Genomic DNA, 12,043 nt, shown 5'->3' on the forward strand with positions numbered 1-12,043 from the left:
ATGGGGAGTGGAGCCAGTGCTGAGGACAAAGAACTGGCCAAGAGGTCCAAGGAGCTAGAAAAGAAGCTGCAGGAGGATGCTGACAAGGAAGCCAAGACTGTCAAACTGCTACTGCTGGGTGAGCGAGATGGGAGGATGAGCCAGAGAAGAAGGTACTGCTCCTTCCTGCTTATCCTGAATGGTAGATGGGTTCTAGCCCACCCCACGGGGAGGACGGAGGGCCGGTCATTTTCCTCTCCCCATCTGGTCTCAGGCTAAGGGATCAGGGCTCTAGGGCTGAGCATAGCCACCCCAAGGAGATGCAGAATACCAAAGCTACCTTGGAATAGTTCTGCTCTTCCTTGAACCAGGAAGTGTGCAAGGGCTGGGAGAGACCCATCCATCTCCAAATCTAACCAAACCCCACACCTCACAGCTTGGTAAATGTCGTGAACCCTGGGCTTAGAGTTACCTGATCCGCAGTCAGAAAGCTCTGAGTCAGTGGACTCAGAAGTCCTGCCATAGCATCAGTGCCATGTAGTCCCAGGAGCAGGCCCACTGGTTCTTGCCACATAAATGGGTTCCTTCTCCTTGCCTCCAGTAAACATTCTGTATACATTTTATAACTAGGGAGCCAGCCCTGAGGGAGGAGGAATGTCTACAGCAGTCCTTTCCTGGCTTTCTGTTCAGTAGCTGCCTTGAAAGCCCCTTCCAGATGGGAGGTTCATCAACTTGATGAGCCCTAAGCAGATCACAGGTCTGTGCTGAAAAACAACAAGCACCTTCTTCTGTTGGTCAGAGAGATTGGTCACAGCTGCAAACAGAACCTCTTGGTTCAATAAAGAGTTTGGGACACCTGGTTTAGGGAAAAAAACCCAATGGTAGTACAGAGATAGGCTAGCTGGGGGGTCTTTGCAGCAGCAGATTAGCTGGCTGGGCTGTTTCCAAGCCCATGAGGAGCCTGTGAACTGGAGTCCCAGGCGGTGGCACCTCCTTTTGCCCAGCCAATCTGTGAGCATACCACTGTAAGCTGGACTCAGACTCCAAGAAGCCCAAAAGCTACAGAAGGGGAAAGAGATAGCAAGGCCACTGAGAGATCTTTTAAGCCTAAGCAGCTTTCTTCTACATTCAGGATAAGCAGCTTAAAGGGAACCAGCATAGACTAAATGGGAGGGAGGTTAGGGCATCAGGGCAGTGCAAACTGGGGGAGAGAGTTGAAGGGTATGTGGAGGGAGAGCAGAGTGTAAATGAGAGGATAGTAGGGCATTTTAGCCAATAAGGGAAAAAGCAAGATGATGAAAAAAACTATTTCAGTGAAGTTATCCAGCTCTCTGCAATCCTGCTCCAAGATCACTCTCCTGAGTAAAACTGGGCAGAGGAGAAACGTGTTAAAGGAATTCCCTGACTCTATCGGTGGTTCTCAACGAGATTTTGCCACCACCCTCACCCCTCACCAGGACGCTCGGGAATGTCTGGAGACATTCTTAGTTGTCACAACTGGAAGAGAAGAGTGCTACTGGCCTCTAGTGAGTAGAGGCCAGGAATGCCACTGAACACCATACAATGCACAGGACAGCCTCCCACAAAAAAAAATAATTGTCCAGCCCAAAATGTCAACAGTGCAGAGGCTGAGAAACTCTGCTCTAAATCCAGACTGAATGGCCTGAGCTCAAGGCTGGCAGAAATTGAGGGCAGTAATCATCCCTACAGGTTGTCTCCTAACAAGACTCCCAAGCAAGCCCTGGCTTAGACTTCTCACAAGCCATCTACTGGAGGGTTGGGGAGAATTGGTGGAAACCTGAAGCATAAGCATTTCTCCCTGCAGGTGCTGGGGAGTCAGGAAAGAGCACTATCGTCAAACAGATGAAGTGAGTAAGAACAAAGCCCCCTGAGGACTGAGGTAGGGTGATGAAGTCAGTAGAGCCAGTAGAGGCATGGAAGGTGAAGGGCTCTTCATCCTGAAGGCACCCAGAAGTAAAGGATATAAAGAACCTGATTCCCAATGCCCCTCATCTGCATGCCCTTTTCTCCTCACCCTCCACTTTGGGACAGCCATAGGAATAGATTGTGTTCTTATGACCCTTTCAATCCTTCCAGATCCCCAATCCCTTAGGGCTGGTTACTCAGGTCCAACTATGGGCCGGGTGTCTTGCAGGATCATTCATCAGGATGGCTATTCACCAGAAGAGTGTCTGGAGTACAAGGCCATCATCTATGGGAATATGCTGCAGTCCATCTTGGCTATCATCCAGGCCATGTCCACACTGGGTATTGACTATGCTGAACCAAGCTGTGCGGTATGTGGTTAACAGCAATGCGGTTAAGGTTGGAAGGAAAGGCTAATGATCAGAAAACAGGCAGCTGACAAGCTATGAGGAAATATGGGTCAGAAAAGAGTTTCGTAGAACTAAGTCCTACCTACTGAGCTTCCAGTCTTTTTACTTCAGTCTTGGAGAAGTGTGCAATCCCTACCTTTATAATACATTACCAAAACCTGTTCTCAGCTTCCTCTGCCTTTTTGTTTTACCTTACCATCTAAAATGCTCCCCTGGGCTCCTTGCCTGGCTATGGAACTTTTACAAGCTAAATCCCTAGTTCTGGCATTTGTCTTTTCCTAGCTTTGGATCATTGAAAGAACAAAGGTGATGGTTGTCTACCATCTGATCTATGTCACGGTCAATCTGGTCTTTAAACTTCCAACCTCCCTGCGAGCAGAGGGCCCACATTTTGTGGCGGTACTCTTTTGAACTAAGGATGGGAGACAGAAACACCACAGAGGAAGCCCCTGGAACCTATTTTCCCCTAGACATCCTAGGACTGGAGAAATTGCCACCCTCTACATCTCAGAAGCACACTCAAAATTAATCCATATGTTTTCTTAACATCTTCACTGGCTGCAATCTCCATCTTAGGCTTTAGTAGCAATGCAAAATGCTTTCTTTTCAGTAGTATTCCCAGGAGCCTCCTGGAAAGCCATTACTCCTGTGTAGTTCTCACCCAGGTTTCTGCCTTACAGGATACTGGGCGACAGCTCAACAACCTGGCTGACTCCACTGAGGAGGGCACCATGCCTCCTGAGCTGGTTGAGGTCATCAGGAAGTTGTGGAAGGATGGTGGGGTGCAAGCCTGCTTCGAGAGAGCTGCAGAGTACCAGCTCAATGACTCAGCATCTTAGTAAGACTCTGACTGGGGAAGGGGTGGGATTAGCTATAAACAACCTTCTAGGAGAAATCACAAGCAGACTAAAATTTCAGGCATGAAAGCTGGAGTCACAAAGGACTGAATTCAGCGTGGATACCTGTTGTGTTAGGCTTAAGCAGTGTTTTACTATGCTTTGAACTTAATGCCTTTAGAGAGGGACACAGACATAGTTGCCACCACTCTGTGTTGCTTCAATCTGGCTCACTGCAGCCTATAGAGCTGAAGACCCCCAAATTAATAACAAATGTGCCCTGCTTAGTAGCCCTCAGACTGCTGTCCTCTTAAATTCATGCACATAGTCTCTCCTTTCAGAACCACAAACACAAAGACAGACCTGCAGTTCTGCCACATGCCCTCCCAGGAAACAGGTGATTAACAATGGCCTTTTCAGGATGGAATATTCTAGCTGGTAACCTAGGTGTATTTACTTAGGCCACCAACCAGAAACGAATGCCTCCTTCACACATAGCATTTTACATCAGGGTGCCAGGGCATGGGACACAGAAACTTCCAGGGCAAACCAAAGGAAGTAGGTCAGGGATTTAAAAGAACCAACTTTGCAAAGCTGATTCCAAAAAGATAAGTTACAGAGAGTTTATCAAGCCTACCTCAAACAGCATGGTTTCATAGATGGGCATGAGCTCTGTAGTCAGACAGACCTGGATTTAATCCCTCTTCTGTCATCTAATTTTGTAACACAGTTATCATTTACCATCCACAGAGCACTTACTCACTAAGGCCCAGGCATCGCTGGGTGTGTGAGGTGCACCATCTCGTTTGATTATTCGAGGTAGATAGTACTTTTTATTAGTCTGATGAAAAACTGAGGTTCAGAGAAGTTAACTAACTTGCCCAAAGTCACATAGTTAAATGGCAGAGGTTGAAGTTGACTCCAGGTCTATTTGACCGCAAAGTTGAATGCTTTTTACAATATACCACAGTGCCTCTTGACCTTCGACAAGTTATTCAACTCTTCTGAAATTAACCTTCATCTGTAAAATGGGACATGAAACTTGAAGGTGTATGAGGTTAAATGAGAATTTAAATGTGAAAATACTGGCATATACTACACACTTGTTAATTTTCCTTCCCTTCTTCTCTGTCATCCCACTTCACATCTGCCTTCCTCTTGTCTTTAAAAAAAAGTTTTTTTCATGATAACTGTCAAACACATACAAAAGTAGGATAATACAGTGAATCACCTGACTTCAACTGTTACCAGCTCATGACCACTCTTGTTCCATTTTATCTCCATCTCCCACTGGATTATTTTGAAGAAAGTCCCAAATATCCTATCATTACATACTAAAAATTTCACTATGTATCTCTCAAAAAAAAAAAAAAAAAAAAAAGAGAGAGAGAGAGAGAGAGGCTCTTTTTAAAAAAAGAAATCACAACATAACCACCACACCTAAATATTTAATAATTCCTTGATGTCATCAAATATCCAAGCCAGTGCTCATTTAAGTTTCCCCAGTTATCTCAACTGTTTGCCCCTCAACTTGATTCAGGATATAAACAAGGTCCATGTATCAAACCGATTCACGTCTCTTATGTCTCTGAAGTCTCTTTTAGTCTACTCCTGCTTCTTGTTAAACTTATTTTTATTTTAAAGAGAGCGTGAGTGGGGGAGGGGGAGGAAAAGGGAAAGTGGGGGAGGAGAAGAGAGAGGCGGGGGGAGAGAGAGAATGAATGAATGAATCTCAAGCAGGCTCCACGCTCAGCACAGAGCCCGACACAGAGCTTGATCCCACGACCCTGGGATCATGACCTGAGCCAAAATCAAGAGTCGGAAGCTCAATCAACTGAGCCACCCAGGAGCCCCTACTCCTGCTTCTTGTTGGAACTTTTGACACTCATTTAAACCACCAAATCTTACTGAAGGATCTAGAAAACTTTGTAGCCAGGCAAAACTTAAGGAAAAGTTATCTGATTTGACTTAAATGTGACAGAACCCCTGCCACAACTGGGCATGCCTCTCAGCCCACACTCCCTTTTGTAAGGACACATGAGGGTTTGAAGGAAAGAACCCTAGATTTAACAATATGGACTCTAGTCCTGATTCCATCACCAAGTTAGTTATATAACTTTGGGTAGGACCTTTACCTTTCTTGGCCCTGGCTGTGTAAAGTTTAATCCATTCCAATCTCTTTTCTCTAGCTACCTGAACCAATTAGACCGGATTACAGCCCCCGACTACCTCCCTAATGAGCAAGATGTGCTACGATCTAGAGTCAAAACCACAGGCATCATTGAGACCAAGTTTTCCGTCAAAGACTTGAACTTCAGGTGAGTACACAGCTCTCTGGAGGGCATCACAGGTACACACATGGTTCCCTGGGGTCACCTCAGATACCAAAAAAGGGGATTGGGGATGCCTCTTGGCCTTCACTAAAGCCCAATCTGAATAACTATCCTATTTGTCCCTCTTTCCTCCCCATTTCCCATCTCATTGCCGATTGGCCCCAAAGTGGCCACCCCTCTGTAAACACCAAGTACCTGTGCTGCTTCTTCCCTCAGGATGTTTGACGTGGGAGGGCAACGATCAGAGAGAAAGAAGTGGATCCACTGCTTTGAGGGAGTCACCTGCATCATTTTCTGTGCGGCCCTCAGTGCCTATGATATGGTGCTAGTGGAAGATGACGAAGTGGTAAGTGGCCCTTACAGTAAGCAGCTTTCATAGACAGTCCCCCTGTGACCCTTCCTCTAAGCTTTGTGTCACCAATTCTTCAGCTTGGGTGATTTCAGCTAACATTGACAGTCTAGCAGTCCTCTGGTACACAAATCAATGCTTCAGTAAATAATTCTAGAAAAACTTCCCCTTTTGCAGGTTCCAGGTTAGCACTTTGGAGCTCTAGATTTACTGGAGGTGAGCCTGGTCTCAAATTAGACATCCAAGAATCACCTGGATATCACACAGCTCACAAGAGGAACAGAGTATTAAAGGGACAAGGGATCACAACTGGGCAAAGCGCAGGGGTTACACTTAGGACTCTTCCAGGCCACCTATGGAAATAAAAGATAGGAGATGAAAATGATAGAGCAGAAAAACAATGTATGATGTGCATCTTTGTGCAACAGAAGGGTTGGACTACTAACCTCACTTGGAAGCCTAAATATATACTGTCAACAGGACTAAGGGGAGACCTGCAGACCAGGTTTCTCACATGCCACTTAAATTGGCAGGTGGAAGACTACCTGAGGGGTGAGTCTCTTGAGCCTGCAGAATTTAACAAGATAGGAGCTCTGTAGACCAAGCGTCAGCCCGCCCAGTCTTGGAGTCTGAGAGAATATCAAGGCATGGAACATGCTGATGGAGGCCCATAGCTTATTGATAGGAGACAAAGCTCCTATACTCCCATCCCTGTCTCAGTTGTTCTCCCTTCTCCTTAGTAGTTCAAGTTCACATTAGAGCACTATGAATATCCTCTAGCCAAAATGTCTTATGGGGTCATTCATTTTTCAAGATCTCTTCCACCTTTAACCCTGAAGTCTATGAAGTCTTAAGGGGTTCTACAGGAGCATTAGCAATGACAAAAGGCCACAAAAAGTAATTTGTTTTCTTTCTTCATTGGGTGAAAAGATTGAGGCCAAGTCAGATAATAGCATACTTGAAATCCTAAAGGCCCTGCTCCCTAAAAACAGGCTGGTCTGGGGCACTTGGCAACATCTAGACTCTGCAGATATATAGCACCACTTCTCACCTGCTCAGAGTGGCAATCAGAGGAGGAAATAAGGCAGAAGGGCTTGTGGTATGGTGCTGAGAAATTCTCTAGTCCTCACCATTTGACACTGGGGCAATAATTCCTATTATGTTCCTGCCCACACAGAGATCCAGGACTCTGTAACAGAAGCTTATCAGAATCATCCTGAAAAGAAAAATTATCATGGAGATGCAAATGGGCACATGACAACTCAGGCCTAGTTTCCACTCTGTATAAGCAGCACTTACGGAGTAAAAGTCCTTCGCAGTGCCCTGGCTGCCAAAGATTGACCTAACATTTATTGTACACCTATATGCCAGCCACTATCATAGACACTCATACATGATCTCATTGAACTTCCATAACAACCCTATGAGACAGGGAAACTAAAACTCAGAAAAGTTCAGGGATTTCCCCCAAGTCACACAGCTATGACAGAAAAAGGATGAGAAAGGCAGCTAGATTTCTTTGGCCCTTTCCCACCACACTAAAAAGAGATAAGCTATTCCCCAACTTTCCTCTTACATTTGGAGCACTAGTCTCTCCAAGGGGAACAAGAACAGGAAGTAGACAATAGCCCATAAGCTCAGTCTGATATCTCTGATGGTGTCTCCTCTTACTAGAATCGCATGCATGAGTCATTACACCTCTTCAACAGCATATGTAACCACAAGTTCTTTGCGGCTACTTCCATTGTCCTCTTTCTCAACAAGAAGGACCTCTTTGAGGAAAAAATCAAGAAAGTCCATCTCAGCATTTGTTTTCCAGACTATGATGGTAAGTGTCAAGGGATGGAGATAATGGTAATGCTTTCTTGGTAATGACTGGTGATTGCCTCATTTCCTATACCAAGAAGACATAAAGGAACCTGTCTTTAAGGGGTACTAAGTGTGAAACTCCTTTGCTTTGCCAGGCTGATGATCCCTTATCCCTTAAAAAATTTTTTTAATGTTTATTTATTTTTGAGAGAGAGAAAGAGAGAGAGAGAGAGACAGCATGAGTGGGGGAGGGTCAGAGAGTGACACAAAACTCAAAGCAGGCTCCAGGCTGTCAGCACAGAGCCGAACATGGGGCCCGAACTCACAAACCATGAGATCATGACCTGAGCTGAAGTCAGACACGTAACCGACTGAGCCACCCAGGCGCCCCCTCCCTGCCCCGCCATATCCCCTTAATACTCAGTTCCTCTTATGCGCTTTGTGATATCCAAGTGATACTTGGATGTCTGATCTGAGAAACTTGGGTATTCAGTCGTAAGTTTAAAATCAAATGTCCCTGGAACAGAATAGACAGGATGCAGGAGAGCCACAGACTATTTAAATGATACCTCCCAGAAATCAAGGGCAGAGACAAAGAGATCCCGCTCCTCAATTCTGTTGCTCAACTCAAGTGATAAACACCGGAGTACAATAGAGAAGAGGACCCTCCCCTTAAAAATATGTTCCCAACTGCAGCTGTCCAACACATTTCAAGGATCGAGTGGGTCACCTAAAAAGTAAGTGAGCAGGGATGCCTGAGTGGCTCAGTTGGTTCAGGGTCTGACTCCTGATTTTGGCTCAGGTCATGATCTCGTGGTTTGTGGGATCAAACGATGCATTAGTGTGGAGGCTGCTTGAGATTCTCTCTTTCCTCTCTCTGCCCTTCCCCCAACTTGTATGCAAGCACACCATGTGCACCTGCACTCTCCCTCTCTCAAAATATATAAATTTTAACATTAAAAAAAAAGTCAGCAGCTAAAAAGGGTTAATTTATCCCATTTCTTCACTATTTTTTCTGGGAAACCAGGGAACAACTCTTTTGAAGATGCAGGGAATTACATCAAGAGTCAGTTCCTTGACCTCAACATGCGAAAAGATGTCAAAGAAATCTACAGTCACATGACCTGTGCTACAGACACACAGAATGTCAAATTTGTATTTGATGCAGTTACAGATATTATCATCAAAGAAAATCTCAAGGACTGTGGGCTGTTCTAATCCTCATCACTCCTCAAGTATACATTCCACAAACAGGCTTGGAATCTGGTTCATTTCAAGCAGAAAAATCATAGATCAATATACCATGGCATGAAGAGTGAATCCATTCTCCCTTGGAGACAGACTCTACATGATCACAACTGTGTCCCATATATTCTTTTCAAAGTGGGGTAGCTAGTGCAGTTTAAAGAATACAAACCCAAGAGTCAGAAGACCCAGGTGCCAGTACTGGTTCTGCAATTTACTACAAAGTATAAATATTTCATTTCTCTGAGCCTTGAGTCCCTCATCTATAAAATGAAGGTAACTTTTCTACTACTTCACAGGGTTATTCTTAACGATCACAAACATAACTGAAGGGAAGGAACATAAAAGCTGTGTGGTCAGAGTCACAGAAAGAAATCCTATGTAAAAGCAGCCATTTATGAAATTCAAGACCAAGTTTTTAGATGAACTATCCCAAGCACAATAGCAACTTTCCCTACTGTCTGGAAAAAATTAAAAAATAAAAAATGAGATCTCAGTAAACCTTACCACCATTTTTTTACTAACAGACCCTATGTGCCTTAGCTCAGAGATCTGGATCACTGAATAGAAGATGTAAATTTGTTAGTTTCTAAGGCACATGTCTAAAAATGATCATCTTTATTAAGCAGACTCTCTCTCTGCCCCCCAACTACTGTAAAAACTGAGTTTCCTTTATCTCTGTAAGTAACTGTCTCAGGTGCACAAGACACTTTCTGAATAAATTTAGAAGACTTCAACACACTCCCACTTGGAGTATTAATGATTTTTATTGCTACCACTTCTCGATCACAGAATTTAGAGTAACTGAGCAAACCTAGAATTCTCATTTCAACTGCTACATGTTTCAGAACAAAAAAAAAGCAGCTGATCTTGCTTTGGGCATTGAAAATCTTTGCAGTTGGATCCATGTGATGCCTGGCTGAAAACAACATCTCCCGATACAGGACAACAAGTAAATTATTTCTCTGAACTCCTTTGAGGGGAAACGAAGCTTGCATTTATCTTGACAGGAGGTGGTGAAGTCAAGTACAGATTTAGCATCTACAACTACTAGTGAGGAAAGCTCCTGGCGTCCAAGATTTAGTATATAAAAGAAAGTGTCAATTAAAATGAAAATCTGTTCCTTGCCAGAAACACATATTCACACTTAGCCTGTTACTAGCAATATTGATACTCGAGAGCCATATGAGCTTGAAATACACTGAAGAATAAATTTGCAGCTGTTAAAATTGGACTCATTTAATCGTCTTTTTGATTCCATGAAAAGAAGTCAACTTGGGAGAAGTACCAGAGAAATAAGGGAAAGTACTCTGACTATTGCCAATTATAAAACTTTACCACATAAAAAAACCTGGGCAAGACTTCATGCATCCAAGAGCTTTGTTCAGGGACTGTTTCTAAATGGCATATTCCAACTATCACTAACCTGTTTTGCTTTAACTCCATATACAGGGGTTACGAGCCTTTTTTTGCATGATGGATCCCTCCAACAGTCTGATGAAACCTATAGACCTCTTCTCAGGATATTTAAAAATGCATAAAATTATAAGGGAAACCAACATACTAGGAATAAATTCTACCTTTGGAGCCCTGAAGTCCCAGGTTAAGAATCCTCACTCCGGCTAAGATCCTGTCTATTCAGGCCCCAAATCTAATTTATCTCACTTATCCAATCTTCAGATAGGGTAGCCCAACTTCCCCACAAATTGTATCAGATTGTTTACTTCTTTTATTATCTTCTCCTTGCTCTTTGACTCTAAGCAGGACTTGGTTAGAGGCCAAACTATAAAAGCCTACCCTAGGCTTCTTGGTTATGGATGTTCATATACAACCGGCCCTATAGTCCAAGCATGAAAATAGCCAATGGGCCTGGTCTTCTGGTACTCTACTCACTCTGCTGTCTTTGTCTTCTTTTGCTTCCTTTTAAATTTACACTATAATGTTGAATTTTATCATCAGAAATTCTTTCTTGTAACAAGGTAGGTCAGAAACAATTCGACCTGATTTTCATGAACTGCAATCTTAATTCTTAAAATGGTAAAGCTAGAAGGAAGTTTAAAATAGTCCAGGCCCATCACTAGTAATTTATAGATAAGAAACTGAGGCCCAGGGAGAAGGAGTGTCTTCATCAAGATCAAACTGCTAGGAAGTAGCAGAACTAGAACTCCAAAATAGGTCTCCTGAATCCCAAGCCAGCGTTCTATATATGTACCATGCTACTGAAAGCCCACCATACACCACACTATTCAGTCAATTTTCTCATTTCCCTAAGCTCCTCCCACTCCCAAATTCTTGGTTATTTTTAAATTATGCCATCTCTAAACCATATTTAACAAAATCATCTCCAAACTGAATACAAATCAGTCTCAAAGTGGAATGTGAAATTAGCATAAAATAACAAAAATATAAATAACTTTAAGTTTGTTCGTTGAAGGTGTAATTAATATCCCGTTCATATCCTTAAAGGGCAGAGATCTTAATGTAGTTCCCTTGCAGCGCATTTAGCCACTGATGACAGTAAGCCAAATGTGAAGTATGTTCCACTTCTTGTAGATCTGATGACAGTTGCTTTTATCTTTTTTACAAAAATACAGTACAATTAACACAAATGGACAAATACTATACGATTGCACTTACATTCCCAGGGGCTGGGAGGAGAAGGGAATGGGGAGTTAGTGTTTAATGGATACAGAGTTTCAGTTTGGGAAGATGAAAAAGTTCTGGAGATGGGCAGTGGTGACAGTTTGCGTAACAATGTGAATGTGCTTAGTGCCACTGAACTATGTACTTAAAAATGATTAAGATGGTAAAGTTTATGTTATGTATAGTTTACCACAATAAAAATATAATGGAAAGAATACAATAGAATCGGAGCTGTGCTTTTACATTCTGTGGATAAAAGCAGTACAAAAATTCAGTCTTAAAAGCAATATAAAAGACACATTTACTTGTAACACTTCCTACTCTGATAAAAAAAAAAAATTCACGCAACATGTACCCCAAATAGTCCAAATCAGGGTAGCCCCATTCCCGAGGTAAGAAATAACAGCATTGAGAACCCACTCTATAACTGGAGATGTGCCGTAGACCAAAGTGTGCTGGCCATGCTGGGTGGAGAAGGTGGTGAAGGGTGAAGAGCTCTTACCTCCCACTGCC

General features: G+C 43.3%; 1 protein-coding gene across 1 annotated transcript; it reads left to right on the plus strand.

Moving 5' to 3' along the window:
• Window positions 1-8,860, plus strand: GNAT2 (G protein subunit alpha transducin 2). The gene is made up of 8 exons (XM_047082424.1): window positions 1-118; window positions 1,805-1,847; window positions 2,135-2,276; window positions 2,996-3,153; window positions 5,341-5,469; window positions 5,701-5,830; window positions 7,508-7,661; window positions 8,670-8,860. The coding sequence occupies exons 1-8, from the start codon at window positions 1-3 to the stop codon at window positions 8,858-8,860; spliced, it is 1,065 nt and encodes a 354-aa protein (XP_046938380.1).
• Window positions 8,861-12,043: the final 3,183 nt, after the last annotated feature.

Source organism: Lynx rufus, unplaced genomic scaffold, assembly GCF_022079265.1.
Source record: "Lynx rufus isolate CCGP_SWC_20201006 ecotype Redwood Valley unplaced genomic scaffold, mLynRuf1.p SCAF_2, whole genome shotgun sequence".
NCBI classification, from domain to species: domain Eukaryota; kingdom Metazoa; phylum Chordata; class Mammalia; order Carnivora; family Felidae; genus Lynx; species Lynx rufus.